The sequence below is a fragment of the Thunnus maccoyii genome, chromosome 20 (assembly GCF_910596095.1).
Source record: "Thunnus maccoyii chromosome 20, fThuMac1.1, whole genome shotgun sequence".
Lineage (NCBI taxonomy): Eukaryota > Metazoa > Chordata > Actinopteri > Scombriformes > Scombridae > Thunnus > Thunnus maccoyii.
The window spans coordinates 5,832,738-5,851,889 of record NC_056552.1 but is presented as its reverse complement, the minus strand read 5'-3'; the positions used below and the strand labels follow the sequence as shown (position 1 = coordinate 5,851,889).

Here is a 19,152-nt window from a genome sequence, read left to right as displayed (position 1 = left end):
AAGCTACATAATTGTTGTGAAGCAAAGCAGTGCTGCAATAAGCAACAATAATATAACTTTGACATAATGCAGGCTTAATGTTCTCTGTGATGGATTGGATGATTCTAACAAGTTTAAAGAGTCTGCTGATGGATTTTCATGTTGTACAGAAATGAATGTAGACAAATGGCTGCCTGGAACAAAAGGAAGAAAACCCCCAAAAATGTGAAACACACCAGCATGATTTACAACATGTAAATATTTTCATTTGATCTCAAGTCTTGGGTACATTAATTGAGTGCAATCAGATCAGTGTAACTAAACAAACCTGTGAACACACATATTAGGGTCAATATTAGTTATCAAAAAAGTTTAACCATGTTTAATTCATCTTATGATGAAACAATTACTTGACTGTCTGATTAGTCAGTTGATAAAAGATGAACAAATTTAATAATTGAGTTTGTTTTTGTACTTTTAAGTAATTTATAAAGGGAAAAAAATCCAAATATTTGGTGCTTCAAGCTTCTCAAATATGAGGATTTGCTGCTTTTGTCTGTTTTATATAATTGTAAATGACTGTCATTGAGTTTTAGACTCTTGTTAAGACAAATCAAGACTTTTGACAACATAAAATTGGGCTCTGGGAATTTGATTTAGTTAGAAAACAATAGGTTTTCTGTCATTTTGGATACTAAATTAATCAATTAACCCCCCAAAATTAATCAATAGATACTGAAAATATAGCAAAATAATAGTAGCAGGTCTAATTTCCTCCACAGTAAGAACCAGTCAACATTTCAAAAGTAATAGATGGAGAATAATTATATATTTTATTAAAACATGCCATAAAAGAAATCTGACATAAATCAAACCTACGAACAATAACAAACAGGCAATATTGCACTTGAATAAAAATGAAAAAAAAAACAGATTAAGTTCACACCCTGGATCAAAGTGCTTACTGAAAAGTGTACAGTACTAAAAATGTTTTTTTGTTTTGTGTTAACTTGGAAAAAACGCCGGCTTCAGCAGGATAAAACATTTCGACTACAGAATCCAAGAATGCTGGTTAACTGGTCTGAACACTACGACAGCTGTAATTAATTCTGCTGCCAATAAATAACGATCAATATGACCAATACTGTACATATCATGTCACATAGTTCAGAAGACAGATGGTCTGTTAGACTCACTACAATGACACAGAGACTCCCTCACATGTTAACAGGAAAATCACTTGAGTCCTCACCTAAACATCAGTTATTATATTTAAAACATTAGCCTGTGAGGCTCATATGGTGGACATTTTTAAAACATCAATAATTGATGGTGACATAGACCATGTGGCACACAATTATTCAGGACATTTGCACATGTGCCAACCCATTAAAACCTTTTTTCCCCCCCATTCATGGGCTTTGAGGTGGATGTGAGTGCACTTAACTGTTACTTTAATTGAAGTTATTGCTGTAGAAGGAGTGAAAAAAGCTGTTTAAATTGTTAACTGTGTGCTCAAAAATTCCAACAACAACAAAAAAAAAAATTTAAATTGCATATCATTTCCATTTTAAGATGATATGGTGCACTCAGTAATTATTTCACAAATCAAGGGAGATCCTGAGGGAATCTTAAAGCGTGTGTCAGAGTAGAGACGGCTGTGTCATCTTTATACAAGCCGGTGAACAAACAGCATATACAGTAACACATAAAATATACAGACATGGACACATAATTACAGCAGGAACGAAGCACAAGTGTTGAGTCAGAGCAACAGACACAGAGAGAGTGAGAGAAGGTAACAGTACATCAACGTTTTACAGTATTAGTCATTTGTGTTGCATCGTTGTCTGGGCCTCCTTTTATTACAGTAGATGTGAGTTTCTGTTGCAGGATGGATGTGTTGGGTAAAAGGGGGGCGGAGGGGGGAGTTACCGTCACACAGTGAGGGGCACTAAGCCAGGGGAGGAGGCAGCAGGAGGGGCGGTGATGGCTGTCAGGGTACCAGTTTCCAGTCCGTTCACTGTCCTGCTGCTGAAAAAAAAAATAAAACAAGAGACTGACATCAACCCAGGAAGGTCAAAACGTTAGATGGATTAATGATGATACCAGTACCAATGGCCAACTAACCCATTACCTGCCGCTGACATGATAATGGTCTGTACTGGATTAAGTTAAGATTCTGTTGTTTTTAAAGCACTGCATGGACTGGTACCAGATTATCTTTCTGAACCCCTCATCACTCAGATCTGCTGATCAATCACTGCTGTGAAATGGTTTGAAACATCAATTCATGCCAACCTGAGCAAATATGCATCTTTCTATTGATGTTGTAAGTTATCACGCCATGTCTAAAATTCGCTTTACATTCTGTCTGAACACACGCTGAGATTACAATTATGACATAAACCAAAATGTTGACTCTTAGTAAATAATAAGTCAAAAAATGTACTTACTAATTCTTAATTATGCGAAAAGTATGGCAAGTCAAAATGTTTTTTTAAAAAACCCCAATCGAAAGTCAAAATTTTGACATACTTCCTATCTCATAAATTTGACTCACCATTTTTGTCTCTGTAACATTTCATCTTTTTTTTTCTTGGCAGAAATGGCTTGACAGAGATTTCATAAGAAGGATGGAGATGGGAATTACAGTAAAAATTAATCAAATTGTCAGATAAACCTCTCATGTCCTTCTTAATGCCAGTCTCTCAGTTTGACATAAGCTTCAGTGTTTACAATCACTGTCAAATCTCCACCTCAGACACACTGACACTTTCCAGTAGCTGCTGCCAACACAGCACAAAGCACTGACCTGAGCAGCAGCAGGTCACAATGTCATTCTGTCCTCATTATTTACTCAAACTGTCTCCATCTCACACACTAGGGACGCTACAACTTCTAGATGGATGACCTCATGTGCTGCTAAAAATGGAACTTTATCTCAGAAACCGGGAAGGAAGTTTGAGGGTTATCCTCACTGACCGGTTGAACTGCTTCCTTTTGTGAGTCGTAGTTGGACTATGATCAGTATTTGTAGCGTGGTTTAGGCCTGAGTCATGACTCTGGGAAGCTTTCACACAACAAAAATTGCTTCAACACAATTAATTAAAATGTAATTAGTAGAAAAATAATGATCAAAAGGAGATAATTATGTGAGATCAAATGGCTTTTTCAAACCTGTACATGAACCTGCCTGCCCTGAAAGCAGACGCCCTTGTGGTTACGCGTTTCAATATGTATAATCTGCCTCTTTATTCTCTCTCACACAGCAGAAACACTATACACTGTCACACTGCCAGTCCCTGCTCTCACCAGCGGCCTTACACAATAAGTAACTGTTGTCAACACAATAGATAGGACAGTGACACAGCAGCATAAAATGAGACGGAACAGCACTTTTACCAATAAATATGATTGACTATTAAAGAATAAGAGTAAAACCAAAAATGAATTGATCCTATCAACAAGTATCATTCGTGTATCCAAACCTGATATATCTCATTCCACTGTGCTGCAGCTCCAGAGTCTAAAACTACACTATCAGCTCTGTGAGGCGACTGACATATCACGTTTTAAGCTGATATGTTGAACTTGTTAGCAAACAGATGCTTATTTCCGCATCCAGCATTTACGGAGCAACATGATCATTTATTTGGAGATGTGTTTCTGTCCACCTGGTGAAAATAAGTCCAATATTCCCTCTCTTCTAGTTGTTTTTGCTCTCTACCAACTCCTGAGGGAAATATCTGGCTCTTTAGCTGCTAAATGCTCCACTATGTTCACCAGTTAGTCCACAGCCATTTGGTGCTGAGCAGGTAGTGTACACTGGGTTTTTAGAGCTTTTTCACTGAAAACAGCTGCCTGCTGCGGCAGAAAACTACACTAGAGTGCTGAGAGTAAACCAAAACAGTAAAGTTGCAGCCAGACAGCTAAACAATGAGCTGAAACTCGTTATAAACCTCCGTAAAGCCAAGGGGAGCTGCAGAGTCGCTGCTACTTTACAGAATCACCAAAGTTATTACAGTTCATCCTGAGGGGAACATGAATGTCTGAAACTAATTTCATGACAATCCATCCAGTTGTAGAGAAATCTAACTGGAAAATACAATCGATGGTGGCACTAGAGGACAAGTCAAAGGATCACTAACGTCATTAGGATTCATCATCTGGAGACCATGAATAACTGTGTTAAACTTCATAGCAATCCATCCAAGAGTCGTGGAGATATTCCAGTCTGGACCATAGTGGTGGACCAACTGCATCCTAGAGCCACACCGCTAGCATGGCTAAAAACTATATCTATCTTAGGAATTACTGAGCCTTTTTTCAAAATTTAACTATATATTTGTGACCAAAAGATTCAAGTCTTCAGAAGAAATCAATTGAACTGGAACTGAGTGCTGCTTACAGGGTAGGGAAGTTTTGTTTGTAGGGAAGTAGTTTTGGTCTTTTCATCAGATTTATTGAAAATAACAAAAATATAGACTAAAACCAGTCTGATCCTTTAATGACAACCAGTAGTAGCAGTAGAAGTAGTTTCACTTTCATCAAGTTTCTCTTGCATCAGGCTTGTGACAAAACTTGCTTGTTTTTTACTCCTATACATAAAAGCTCTTGATGTTAGTTAAGAGCTTTAATTAACTGCTCACACTCATACATAGGCAAGAAAGACATCTGTTAGGTCAGCTTAGAATATAAAAGGCAAGGGGGAAATACCAGCACCATTACATCACTACCACCATCACCTCCACCCTTGAATAGTTAGTGGCGAGGTCATCTAACCAACAGTTATGGTTATTTCTACTGTATGAGCTCTACATGGGAAAAGAGCCTTGTTATAATCAGCAGCAGCATGCATGCGCCCCACCACACTCAGTTAACAGGCGGAGGAGCTACAATTACCCAGAATCAATGCAGGGAACGTGACCATCTCTGTCCTGCTGGGAAAAATGCACACAGGTCTCAGATACCTTCGTCATCCAACACATCATCATCCACATCACATAATCTTTTATCATAAGACATCCTGAAAACACATCTGACAGGAATGATCTATCACATTACACCGTAGGATTCTTGTCATAAATTATCCCTGACTCATGACTAAGAGAGGAAAGATTTAAGAGCAAAGGCAGGTGGGTGTTTGGTTTCACTTACGCTTTGTCAAAATATGATGTATGGAGTGACTGCGAGTAGTTGGCTGTGTTTGCGTTGAGGATGTTGCTGTTCTCAAGAGCGTACGCCTTCCTAGCCTTCTGGTCCTTGGCAAAGTTCCTGCAAGCAGCGAGCTTGGACTCCAGAGCCTGAGGGGAGATATAAACAGAAGATGATGCTCTCCTTCACACTGGAAACACAGGGACTTTCTACAGGGAGTGGGAAGAGAAAAGGTGACCTGAAACTGATGGATAAACAGAGATACTGTACAGTGTTTTTGAGTGCAGTAACGCAGAATGACTCACCCCAACTTTCCGGAGTAAATCACTGACGATGTTGAGGGCTGATATTCTTGCCGAGGGAGTTAATGGTGAGTTGCTGCTGTAGCCATTTGAAAGCACTGAGCGGAGGAGGGTGAATGAAAAAGATGAATCAGAAGATGACGTTTTCACTGTGAATGTCAATATATCCCAAGAGCAACTAGCATGGATAAAAATACACAAACATGTATTGGCACACTCTCATTCCTCGCTGTTTTAACAAACTGTATTTTTACGGCTTTTTTATCATGGATGTATTATAAGACCTGGATATTAGACTCAAAGATGGCACCCATTCCATCGAATGAAAATTTGTAGTTTGGGGCATAAAGCCAAAAAGTTTTCTTGATTTTGGGTTTGGCTCCAGTTTGCGTGTCCCACTGCACGTGGTCCCGCTCAGCCCACAGACTTTGTGTTGGAATGACTTCACAAACGTTAAAATCACTTTTCTAGCAAATCCAAAACTTTCATGGCTTAAAAATTCATAATACAAAGAGTAATAATTGACATTGTTAGCAGTTTGTGGTATCCTTTAAACAGTTTTACAGACTTCTCTTTTATAATGGGGATTTTTCTCATTACACTACCGCGAGTGGCCACTGGGGGAGATTGGCACAATGCTGAGTAGTGGAGCCATATCCAGCTCTCTTCATACAGCCATGCTTTTATTCTTAACCACTGACTTGTATTCCTGGAATTGGATATTTTATACCACACCCTACCCATAAATAAAGGCACATTCTTTCCTTTTAAAAATCACTTCTCCCTCCCTAGATGTGTCCATACATGAAAACAACAGCAGGCTTCAGGGCTCTTAAGTACAAAACATCTCAGATTTCAGAGTTTGTACCTGCATGCTGAAAAAAAAAAAAAAAAAGCCCTCAAGGGAAGACAGGCTGCACGTACCTGTTGGGTTGGCAAAGGCGTTGTCCAGACCTTTACTCAGTGGGGTAGCAGGGAGAGAGAGAGAGGCCTGTACCGCAGTGTCCATCTTCTCATTGTCCTGTGTGGGCGAACTTGGAGCAGACATCCTGGATACATCTGACTGTCTTTCACGGACAGCGAGCTCCTGCCGCAAGTCTGCAAAAATAAAAAAAGATAAAAGGAACTGCTAAGGGCACAAAGAAATTTGTACAACTATGTGGGAAAGTAGATATCTTAAATTGACACAGTTCATCAGTAAGAGGGGAGTTGCGGCAGTCGTATGTTAATGAGGTGAAGCGGTGACTGACAGCTTAGCTCATTAGTAAAATCTAATCAATAATCACCTCTGGCTTCATCCTTTAATCTTTGTACAGAGACCAGAAGCGACTCCTTCTCATCCAGCTCACTTTCCAGGAAAGCATTCCTCTCGATGGCCTGGTTCAGACGCTGCTCGAAGTTCTCCAGAGACACGATAGTAGCTCTGAGAAAGAAATGGAGGAAGCAACATTGAGAGAAAAAAAAACAAACAAAATAATGAATTTCACAAAATCTAAAAAAAATGAGCATTTCATTCAACACAAATAAAATGTCAAATAAAATGGGCTTGCCTTCTGTGAGTCCTATCTACTCTTTTTGGACTACTCAAGTACTGATAAGTGATCAATATGTCAAGGTTGTGCAAGTGCAGCATTGATTTTAATCAAATTCAAGCCAGCAATCAATTGCATTTGAGCCATTTGCTAATTGTAACAAGACTCGCACCTCTGGCAAATTTTCATATAGATTAAATAACGATCACAAAGTGGCTGCACTAATGAGAAAAATAAACACCTTTGCATCAGGTCAAGGTGTTGTGTGGATGGTAAATTCAGTGACACACAAATGCTACTCAGGGATATTTTCTTATTTTTATCCTAGTGAGCGTTAAGAGCAGAAACAAACCTTTTGGCTCTTTCTAAGTCGTCATTGGACTGTTCAAGCTCTCGGACATATTTGTGGAGCTGCTCCTTGATGCTGCGTGTTTGGCCAAGGTCGTCCTCCAGCATGGAGATCTGCTTGTAGCTCTGAGAATATTGCTGCTCCAGCTTCTCCTGAAGGGCAAGACAGGACAGGATAATGATCACATTTCATGTAAGACCGAAACACATTTACCAGCTCCTGATGCACACCATTTAGATCTTATCATCCATTTTTCAGTGCTCCCCGCATTTTCCTCCTCTCCACTGTTAGGCACAGGATGTGAAGTGTGACCTATATATCCACCAGCTCTGGGACAATCAGCTCGATAAATACTGCCGGGCCTGTCTGTAAGTCTGACCTATATCTGCTGTTACTATAGTGTCTGAATCAACTGCAGCAGGTCACACGTGGACCAGACAGACCTCTATTTGCTCCCTCATTCATGAATCTCATTCAGCAAATTCCATTAACACACAATGAAAGTCCAGTTAAGATATACAGTAATTTATGCTGTAATGTGCTTTGTATGGTGGTTCTGAGGTGCAAAGCACAACATTGGAGGAAGAACATTAATAAAATAAAACAAATAAACAAGTCAACAAAACACAACACCAAATCAGGAAACAGCATTTTACAAAACACTATAGCATTTCAAAAAATGAATGAACAGGAGATGATTTTCTTAATGTTTCATATGTAATGTGTCTTTCAGAAATTTTGACATTTTATGAATTTTGTGTTCCCCCTCATTTTTTTTGTGTGGTTTTTCTGACACATTCTGAAATATAGTCTTTTCGAAATTTCATGTTATCTGTTATCTGTAAACATCCCAATTTTTTCTGAAATGTCATGTCTGATTACTGAAAAATTATTGTTTTCCAAAATTATATATTTTCTAAAACATTGTCTTTTCTGAAATGACAGTATTTTCTAAAATGTGGTCTTTACGCTGTTGTTTTTAAAAAAAAAAAATTTATTAGTTCTGTTAAATGTTGTCTTTTCTCAAATGTTTTGGTGTTTTGTGACATATTTTCTGTGATATGCTGTATTGTTCTTTGATTTGATCATCTATTTTCTGAAATGTCTTTTCTAAAATTTTGTTTTCTTAAATGTAATTTTTTCCTGAAATGTCGTTGTGTTGTTGTTTGATGCTGTTTTGTTAAACGGTGTTGTGTCCTCCGCATACAGTAGTAACAGGAAACAACCAGAGGTTACTGTGTCTGATGAGCAGAGTCGAAGGTGAACAGGTGAGCAGTGGGGGGTTCGAATGCAAAGTGGGGCTAATTTGCATATTCATAATCCTGAAATTCCTAATGAAGGCAGAGGAGTAGAGGTGATTTAAAGATTTTAACAAGATAATTTAACTTATTTTGCAGAAAAAAACAAAATCAGACAATATATCAGACACAATATATTATCTAAAGCAAAGCATTTTACATGGCTTAAACCATGACTAGAGGGGAACTTTAACAAATGCTGTGTTTCAGTAATGCTGCTGTGTTTTGCTCCTCAGAGCCACTGTAGTTTGTACAAAAAACTGTCAACAATGGGTGAAAGTATGTGATCTAACCCACAATAAGGAACGGTTTTGTATTATATAGAGCAGGAATGCATCTCTGAAAAGCCAACAGTGCATTGTTGCTCCGAAATGACCACTTGAGTGTTTTTTGCCCAAAACCAAGGTAATGTGTGAAGTGTACTGTTTGTCTGGAAAAACAAAACAGACAACCTGGCACACACGTCTCATCCCAGCTGGTGACTTTACTCACCGGGCTGGAAAAATGGACAGAAAAATGTGCCACCCGCCTTTTGCTAATTATGGAGCGAGAATAAGAACGAGAGACACAACCTGATGCATTATTTATAAGAATCATAAAGATCAGCTGCATCAGTATACAGCCCACTAAGGACAGAGCAGGTGTTGGTATGATAAGTGCTGAGACTGGAAAAGAGAGGTACCTCAGCACTTCATGAAGTGAGATTAGCATTTAGATAGCACATGGATTCCCAAACTATTTCATCTCCAGGACTATTCTCCTCACTGAGTCCAATAAATCACATCATAACTGTCTGAGTTCGGCCTCCAACAAGCACAGACCCACAAGAAATGACAGTGTGATATTCTTCCCGAGGGCAACCTTTTATTTTCCTGGTCATGGGACAAGGTTTTATTACCAGCCCTTATACTCTAGGTGCAATCTCAATATGAGCCTGTGACCCCTTACATATAACCAGGACGAAGCTGCAGGCTCACCAGAAAAAAATACAAGTGCATCACAAGTGCATCGAGGGCAGCAGCAGCAGCTGTTACAGCCTGACTTCACTTCTCCTCACTCCCAAGAGACTGCACTCAAGGACGAGTGATGATATAAGATGGCTGTAAAAAAAGCATCAAATATTTATCATATGGGTACGTATGGAGACGTACTGTACTTACTTGGTTCAGAGTTTAATGTATTGTTAAGATTACATACATATACAATAATATATATATAAAGCTGGTCTCATCATAAATCCACATTCACAGACACAGTCACATACATAGCCAAGTCCTACTCTATGTATTTTTGACTATTTTTTAAATCTTCTAATCAAGTCAGGATTCATTAACTGAGACGTGTGGACTTCCACTTTAAAAGGTATGGTCATATTACACTTCTGTCCTACGAATATTTGCTCCGAGTGATTTCAGACACAGCCATAGTGTCTATGACATGTACGCTATTTGAGAAATGCAACATTTCGCTGTCAATGATGATGCATAGTGATAACGATTAGTAAATATTCAAAATCTCAATTTACTGCTCATTATTGAGTAAATTTTCCATTTTATAGGGAGAAGTGAGGAAGTGAACATAGAAGTGATTTCAGATAAGTTATAGCCTAAGATATAATGCCCCATCAGTCAGTTACTCATCCGTTTTTGTATGAATTAAACAAACAAGATACAGTGTTTTACTTAGAGAACTTAAGAGGTGCTGTTAGATTGATTTTGTTACCAAAATGTCAAATTATTCCTTTATTTCCTGAGAGTGCTTTCCATCACACAGCACAGCAAAGTAAAATAAGTAGTTCACCTGTTGGAGGTGTGCTGGTCGTCTGCAGCTCTTCATCAAACATCATCATCATCACTGTAGCTCATTACAACGTCTTTATCAGACGGGACTACTTTCTCACCAATACTGTGTTAAGTGGCAACCTGAGCCGATAAAACACTTTCAGTGTTGACACAGAGACACAGATCATTTCATTTATCTTCCCTGCTCTTTCAACAAACTCTTGCCGTTACCTTGAGTGTTTCGACATCATTCTTGAGTCTTTGGTTCTCAGACTGCAGGTCCTTCATACGATGCTCAGCCTGGCCCAGCTGTGCTTCCAGCTCAGCCTCCAGCTCTCTGCTTCCCTCCTGGAACTCCAGCAGCTCCTCTTGAGCCTCCTGGCAGCTGTGGGAAGACAGAAGAGACGGCATTAACCAAGAAGTTGAGACAGAAAGAGGTCAGTATGCAAACAGCCTGGGAGACATGGCAGGTGGGTGCATTCAATTGGAAAACAGCTTTCTAGTGCTTTATTTAATTTTATCTTTATGTTATTTTGTCTGGCCACTGGCAGGGGGTGGCTTAAAGTTATGCGTAATTAAGGATGTGGCCACTTTGAGTGACAGGTGGGTGCCATCAGGCGCGTCGCCACCACCACATGATTAGGTAACGTAACCTTGGTTTAACCCCAGATTCAGAGTATAGGCATAGCTGCAGCTATCGCTATTTCAGTGTGTTTTCAGTTCATGAAGGGTAATTTTAACATTTTGGTTGTCTAAATAAGTCTTGTTCAGCATTTGGTTGTACTAAAAGACCCTCTAATAAGTCCGATGTTCAGTTTTTCCCAGTAAGTACATTCTGTTTTAATGTTTTTTTCGCTAGCGAAAATTAGCATTAGCATTATCACAGTTAACCACAGACTGTAAATGCACCTTGCTAACCAAGCTAGCAGCTAGCATTAGGGACAGCTCCACCCTCCTGTCCAAATATGGTCACTTCTGGTGCCAAAAATCCAAGATGGCGATGGTCAAAATGCAAACTTGAAGTATCAAAATGGGAGTCCATAAATCAATGGGTGTCGTCAAGGTAGCTACGTCCATTATTTTTTAAAGCCTATAATCCAAATATAAAGAGCAGGAATTGGGCAGCAACTCTACACATTAATCACCACGTTTTATGTGGATGTCCAATCAGTGTTGAGGGTAAATATAGTCAATTGAAGCAATAAATTCCTCAGTGCATGCTATATTCACAGAGAAAGCTGAGTCTGTGCTGTCAGTGCCTACATGTACCAGGATGCATTGTGCACAAGCCTCTGGCGCCCAACCCCCAAATGCAGCCACAGTCTCGCCCAGTTTTTGTGAAACAAACAAAAACCTGTCAGAACACCAAAGTGAACTGACTTGGTTGCATGTGAGATTTTGACAGTTTTATCCTGTTTATGTTTATCCAGATAGACCGGTCATTCCCAGGAACCTGATTTGAGTGTTTCATTTAAAAAAAACATTATATATGTGACCACTGTACGGCTTTACTAGAAAGTGGTGATTATGTAAGTGTCTGCTGATATGGTCATGGATGGGCACAGATGGCCGCACACAGACCTAGCTTTCTAAAAATGGTAACAGGAATAACCATCATGTGACCTTCAGTGCCAGAGGTAGCACAGAGCCAGAAAATCAATTTACAAACACTTGTGTTCAGTAAGGCCAGGCTTTGAACCGGTTTCACTTGGAAAAGATTGGCTGTTACCAATTTACACGCTGGTGCTTCCTCTTCACAGTTATCAACCTGCATTTAAAATACTCCAGCGTATGAGAGTGGCTAGGGTGAGGGAATCAATCCTAAAGCAGGCAGAACATTTCATGACACTTGATTTTCTGCATATTTAACACAAGTTTGTAAAATTTGTGGTTTTTCTCACCAATTGTGTTATAAGTTAATGCACAAGGCTTTTAAATCAATTATTGTTCTGTTGTTAATGACTTGCAAAGAGTCTTAAAGGGACAGAAAATCCTATAAAACGACATTTTTATATCCAGTAAACAGTAAAGTTGTGAGCCATAAACCAAAACAATTAGCTGAAAGACGCTAAAAAGCTTTGGTATGGCTGAAGAGAGGAGAGAGTCAGCAGCTAATTATCTGTGGATTTCATATTCACATCACACAATCATTTATTCCCTTGTTATCATAAAAATATTGGATTATTTTAATATGAACTGCCTCAATATAAAAACATTAATTTTACAATCATAAAAGTATTAAGAAAAGAAAATTCCTACATCAGATACCACACACAAACAGAACGGAGGCGGCCTTGACTTTGCAGGAAGCTTATTGTCTAGAGATTCTTATATAACTGGGTGTACACCCGAGATTGTTTCCTTTAACACAGGGTGTGAGATTCCAATCAGTTGTTCTTAATCAAGCGAATGGCTATAAGATAAGATTTCAGCTTGACAGCTAATTTTAGTAGCCCTTAGATCATTAAAATGTTGTGTAATCACAACAGCAAACACAGCAACAGTACCATTACATAAACCTATTCAAAGACAGGAGGACAAAGAAAAGTGAAAGCCTTTTATGTTTAATGTGAAACAGGAGCTGTCGCTCGGGGGAAAAGGGAGAGGTTTCCACCGGAGCTTTCACTGCTCGTCTCACACAAGACTCGTGACACTGGATCTGTCAACGATATTTTTAATTCAAAGAGTGAGAATGGATGACTGAAATCCAATGACAAGATAGCAGATGAAGCATTCCTGAGGTGGTGCATTGCTGAGCTGTCGTTCCCACAGACACAAAGAGGCTGTAGAGCTACTTGATCTAAAATCTGATAGTAAATCAATGGCAAAATCTGAGTCAAACGTAGTTAACAAAGAGGTACCTCAATTCAAAAATACAGAGATTACAACCAGACATCACTCTCAAATTGACTGTCTTGTAATACACTATATGGCCATAAGTTTATGGACACCCAAACAGAATTGGTGAACATGTCATTCCAAAACCATGAGCATTAATCTGGAGCTATAACAGCCTCCACTCTTCTGGTTTCAGGCTTGTTTTTCTCCCATTCAGCCACAAGAGCATTAGTGAGGTTCAATACTGATGTTGGGTGATAAGGTCTGGCTCACAGTTCATCCCAAAAGGTTTTGGATGAGCAAGACACTGAACCCCAAGTTGCTCGTGATGGTCAAGCCAGTCCCTTGCATGCATTGATGTGTGAGTGTGTATGTGAATGGGTGAATGAGAGGTGAAAATTGTAAAGCGCTTTGTCTGTAGAAAAGCGCTATACTGTATACAGTACTGTGCAAAAGTTTTAGGCACTTTAGATGTTTAGATTCTTGTTTATAATGCAATACCATCAGGAAGGCGTCTGATCCGTCCCAAATTTATTCTGCAGCGACAAGAAGAACAAGGAGTCCTGCAACAGATGGTTCGGCCCCCACAGAGCCCTGATCTCAACAGCATGGAGTCAGTCTGGGATTACATGAAGAGACAGAAGCAGCTGAGACGCCGAAATCCACAGAAGAACTGTGACAACTTCTCCTAGATGCAGGAACAACTGACCTGCTGAAAAACTGTGTGCAGGTGTAACGAGGAGAACTGCTGCTGTTTTAAAGGCAAAGCTGCTCACACAGCAAATACTGATTTCATTTAGGTTTCTGCTGTTTGCTGAACTTTGTATGAAGCTAATTTATAAATAAAAACAATTTATAGCATTTTTGTATGCATCCTAACTTTACTTTTAGTACCTAAAACTTTTGCACAGTACTGTAAGGGAAGTCCATTTACCATTTACAATGGTGCCCATATAATAAATATAGTGTACAAGGACGGTAAAATGAAAATGTTTACATCAAATGTTATGATTATTACTCAGTCTCTTCAGTTAAGCATGTGATGATACCTCAAATTACCTCAAATGTTCCAAAAATGATTGATCAGCCTTTAAAGTACAAGACTTAAATCAATTGCTTCCTTTTACAGCTTTTGTACTGTTGGGAACACTTGCTTGTTGATACATGTGTGCAAAGTATGCAAATGATTAGTAGAAAAAGCCATGCAACCAATTGGATGGTTTTAGTGTCTCACACACACACACACACACACAGACAAACAAAGACTAGTTGATAACTGATGACATTTGTCAGAATTATTCACTAAGATGGAAAAGAAAATGGAAAATTGGGTCCAGGTTGAACTAAGCAGATTTTTTGTTTTATTTTGCTGCCTTTGTGAAGTACTTTGTCGTGTGGATTTTAAAAAAATCCTTTATAAATAAAGATTATTATTATTATTTTTATTATTCTTTAAGCTAAGTCATTGTTACTGAAGAGGTAACGCATAATGTCAGACTTTGACTGGAGGAGAAACACATAATCCACAATATGAATCACAGACCTTGTTTTGTACTTGAGGGAAAGAGCCTTCCAGAAGTCAATTTCCTCGTCTTTTGAGGAGAATTTTGGTATCATATCCGTTTCCATTGCAAACAAATCTGGAGAGGAAGAAATAAGGAAACAAGAGTCATTACACCAAGATTAAAAAAGGGAAAATTTATAACACAGAGCTTTGAATCTGCTGAGACAAGCTGATGGACCGGATGATCTATCAACATTCTCCAGCGTATCACAGCAGAGAAAACTTCCTTGTTTCGTCTGACTTCTTATAACCTCATCTCTGAGCCTGAAAATCTCTTGGTATCTAACAAGGCTGGAGAAACAACATCAAGTGAGAAACTGACTTAAGAGTTAATTATTTCAAACAACAGCTGGGAATTGATAATGAAAAGCACTCCCTCCAGATTCCCAGAAGCACTGATGAATACACAACAGAGAGAACCACATGTTCCTCAAAAAGAACAGATGAGACATTAACTACACAGCTTCAGATCAATGTTTCCAAAATGTGCTCCTACGGGCAAGACAGCATTTTTAATTTGATTCGTACTTGTAGCTTTGCATACATTTAAATACATATTAAACTGGCCTTAATGAGAGCCCGCTGACATTTTATAACACTTGAAATCTCTGATTTGGTTAAAAATGCAGCACAAATGTAGCTTTATTTCAGCACATGTCTTTAAGCAAACTTTGACATTCAGCAGAACAATGACGGGAGCACTTAATTTCCACTTGCTCAGCATACATACTGAGAGTAAACAGCAAATTTTAAAGGAGAAAACACAGTTCCCGGAGGTACCACTGTGGCCAGCAGCCTCATTCATCACACTGACTCATAATTAGAGTGAAAGCTGGTGTTAAATCCCTGAACACCAAACTAGCTGTGAGCAAGAGCAGATGGGAATACGACCAAAGTCTAAATGAGAAACTAGTGAGTCTTAGGAAAGCTGTTGTCATATATTTGTCCCCATTAATGCGCTCCATCTGACTTAAGTAGGCTAGGGACACAGAGATACTCTCAGCCAACAACACGACACAACAAAACCATTTGACCCAAATAATGTTAAACAATGTTTTTGCTCTCGTGGGAAAACAGGCTGTTTTCACTTGCTTTCCATTTTGTGGCCACAGTTGAATTAATGGGAAACAAAAGTTGGGAGAAAAGAATAGTTAACCTGTTTACTCTTGTTTACAGTCATTATGCTAAGCTAAGCCTGCTGACTATGCAATATTCTCATCCAACTCTCGGCAAGTAAATAAATACGCGTATTTACCAAAAAGCCAAATTATTCCTCAAAAGTTATCAATCAGTGGTTAGTGGACGTTGTCTTAGAGCCAAAACTTTGATACAAAATCTAAAATAAATCCCCAACACTCCTGTGGGCAGAAAATGGTGAAGAATTTCCTTATTTAAAGGAAACGAGCCAAAACTTTTAAATGGAAATTCTGGTTTATTTCAACCAGATGTATTTCTCATAAATGTGGCCATCGTGGCTCAATGGATCATGCTAACTTTCCTCTCACCAGCTGCATTATAGAGTGTCGGGAGACGAGGACTCGCACAAAATGATCAGAGACAAACGTTTGAAATTATTCACGTAAAATTCATGTTTATTTGACGAGCTGTAGGAGGCTCGCAGGGCTCGCCCAGACAAACGTCGTTTTGGGCGAGTCCTTGTTTCCCCGAATCTCTATAAGGAAGCTGGTGAGAGCAAAGTTAGAACAACACATAGAGACACAATGGCCACATTTATGTGAAATACGTCAGGATGAAATAACCCGGAATTTCCCTTTAAGTACAAAAGCAACTGGGAATTTCAGAACACACTAAAATAGAGCTGCAACGATTAGTTGATTAATCAGTTAGTCAATCGAAAGACAACCAAAAAGGACAAAGGTACTTTGTTTCCAGCTTCTCAAATGTGATGATTTACTATTTTTCTTTGTCTTATATATTCTTATGTGTTTTGGACTGTTAGTCAGACAAAACAAGCTAATTAAACATTACCCCGGGCTTTTTCACAATTTTTAAGCATTTCATTGACTTAAATAATTAATCCAGACAATAATGGTTAGTTGCAGCCCTACTTAAATACACTTTGTTGAATTTGTGCATGTCCAAAATCCTGGTGTCTTCACTTAAAGACCCCCTCTAAACATGTTTTAAGATATGTAAAAATATTCATCTCGTTAAAATCCTTAAAATGACACCTAACCCTTCTCCCTCGTTAAATATTCCAGAGTCTATGAATATGTAAAGATGGTTCATTTCAAAAGTTTAACTGCTGGACTCAAGATGTCTCCTACTTGACTGTAAATTCTCAGTGTTTGTGCACTGGAGGCTTCAAGTTTCCATATCACACTTGAATAATTTGCATACTGGACCACAACTGGCTCCAAACTAGTTGTGATGTCACATATCATACTCACAGGTACACAAGAAACTTTCTACTTTCAGCAGATGAAAACAGCCTTCTAACTCTGCACAATGAAGCTCAAACATCCAACAAGAAGAAAAAAACAGTTTTGAGTGGAGGGAGACTTTAAACTTAAAGTGCAGGAATAGTTCTGCACAAGAAAAAAAAAGAAAAAGAGAATTGGGCCATCGCTCGGCTCCACCACTGCTGGAAAGTGATCATGAATAAGACTGAGGATTAAAAGTTGAAGTAAAGTACAGGAGACGGGAACAAGGTCTTTGTAGTGTACAGTGTCACAATGCATAACATTGACCTCCTGCATGCACGTTGTAAAGCCACATATCCACATTCAATAAAAACACTTTACAACCACTGAGGGACAAGAAAATACAAACTGACTTCAAACAGAAATCCATACAGAGCTTATAGCTGCTCTTACAGTGAGTGACTTCTATACGTTGCCCGGTGAAAATTCATTCTGTCATACACTGAATAATTCAGATTCAGATTATATTCAACCACCACAGCACAGCCTAGGGGGGAAACTGAAATTGTAGAAGCAAAATGCAATAAAACATATATTGAGAGCTTTTCCTGCCCCGGCTTAATGTTAAATATGATACTGGCCTATGGATTTATATAATAAAAGAAATATCTGTGATTAAAAAGGGTGAGCAGGCAATTGGTCCTCATGTTTCTGACTCTATGACACAAGACTACACTATAAAATCTTGACTATTTAGAAATACTGATCATAAAATCATACTTGGTTAAGGTTTTAATCCCAAAGAGAAACGGAAGAGACCCTGTTGAACACTGATTAGAAACCATCACAACCAGTAAGGAGGCATTACTAGAATATTTTCTTATCGAATAATATATTTAAATAAATGCACTGTAAATACCTCGAATGTAATCATTATAACATAAAACAGGACTAAAAATGACAGCAAGATAAGCGACTGAAAACAGACACATGATGCTGAGCTCAGCTGTCAAAACTGGGTGTGCAAATTCTTCCCGAACAAACGATCCTAAAACAGCCAACGGCATACTGGTTCTGGTATTTTAATGTTCTTGTTTTCACACCAGATATGAAACGAGACACATTATAGTGAATTGTTACCTGAACATCGCCCCGTACAGAGATGTTTATCAGTGCATTAAGCCCGCTGATGTGAGCTGCTGCGGCCGAGCGTCTCCTCCTCTGCCGTCTGTCTGTCTGAAGATCTCCGCTCTGCTCAGCGACGTATTTAAAGGAGAATACACCCTAAATCACAATCTGTGGTATTTCTATGTGTGGAACATTTAAATTTTTGGTTTGATTTAAACTCTCATGTTTTCAGTAACACTAGTGTTACGCACTGTCTTAATCTTAAAGATATAATTTGTTATTATGACAAATCTTTAAACTGTGTTGTTTTTTATTTTATTGGGAAAATTCTTTACTCACAACCCTCTTGCCCTCTTTTTTTGATTGAATTTAACTCTCTTGCTCTTAAAAACAAATTTGAAAAAAAAAGCAACAGCTTCTTAGAATAATACAGAAATATCTTCTCTGAAGATCACTGACTCTCTATCACTGAATTCAAATGAATCGCCCTTTTAAAATCATTCTTATCATTTTCCCCCCTTTATTTTGAATATGTATTGGTCTCTCATTGCATTGATTTGTTTTGTTTTCATCCCTTATTTTTTATATTTATTTTTTGCAATTTGGGTGTAAAATTCTAATTAAAATGCCCATGTAGTTGCACTCTGATTTCCATTTGAGTTTGATGTCGAAATAGCGCAATCACCAATTCAGTTTTAGGGTGGATTTTCCCTGCACAGTTGTGCTCACGCGCCTCAGTGCTGCTCCGCACTGCGCATGACACGCAGTTAATATTAAATTAGGCCCATCTGCTGGTCATCGAATAGAACTGCGTTTGGTATCACTGAAATACCTTTACTG

At 38.6% G+C, this 19,152-nt stretch overlaps 1 protein-coding gene across 3 annotated transcripts; it reads right to left on the bottom strand.

The window, feature by feature from the left end:
- Positions 1 to 788: 788 nt before the first annotated feature.
- Positions 789 to 18,408, bottom strand: ndel1a (nudE neurodevelopment protein 1-like 1a). 3 transcript variants are annotated; one of them, XM_042398222.1, is made up of 10 exons: positions 18,325 to 18,408; positions 14,780 to 14,876; positions 10,630 to 10,783; positions 7,323 to 7,471; positions 6,725 to 6,861; positions 6,363 to 6,536; positions 5,442 to 5,536; positions 5,140 to 5,285; positions 4,885 to 4,919; positions 1,918 to 2,013 (listed from the first exon to the last, which is right to left on the bottom strand). In XM_042398222.1, exons 2-10 carry the CDS (start codon positions 14,863 to 14,865, stop codon positions 2,000 to 2,002), a joined length of 990 nt encoding a protein of 329 aa, XP_042254156.1. In that variant the 5' UTR covers positions 14,866 to 14,876; positions 18,325 to 18,408; the 3' UTR covers positions 1,918 to 1,999. The 3 variants fall into 3 exon arrangements, with proteins under 3 accessions (XP_042254154.1, XP_042254155.1, XP_042254156.1); XM_042398220.1 differs by lacking the exon at positions 4,885 to 4,919 and having other exon boundaries at positions 789 to 2,013; XM_042398221.1 differs by lacking the exon at positions 4,885 to 4,919 and having other exon boundaries at positions 789 to 2,010.
- Positions 18,409 to 19,152: the final 744 nt, after the last annotated feature.

Coding starts and splice junctions, on each gene's coding strand:
- ndel1a (XM_042398220.1), bottom strand. CDS start 14,865: ATGGAAACGGATATGATACCAAAATTCTCCTCAAAAGACGAGGAAATT. Junction 7,472..10,629: donor ATGATGTCGAAACACTCAAG/GTAACGGCAAGA, acceptor CTTGCCCTTCAG/GAGAAGCTGGAGCAGCAATA. Junction 2,014..5,139: donor ACATCATATTTTGACAAAGC/GTAAGTGAAACC, acceptor TTTTTTTTTCAG/CAGCAGGACAGTGAACGGAC.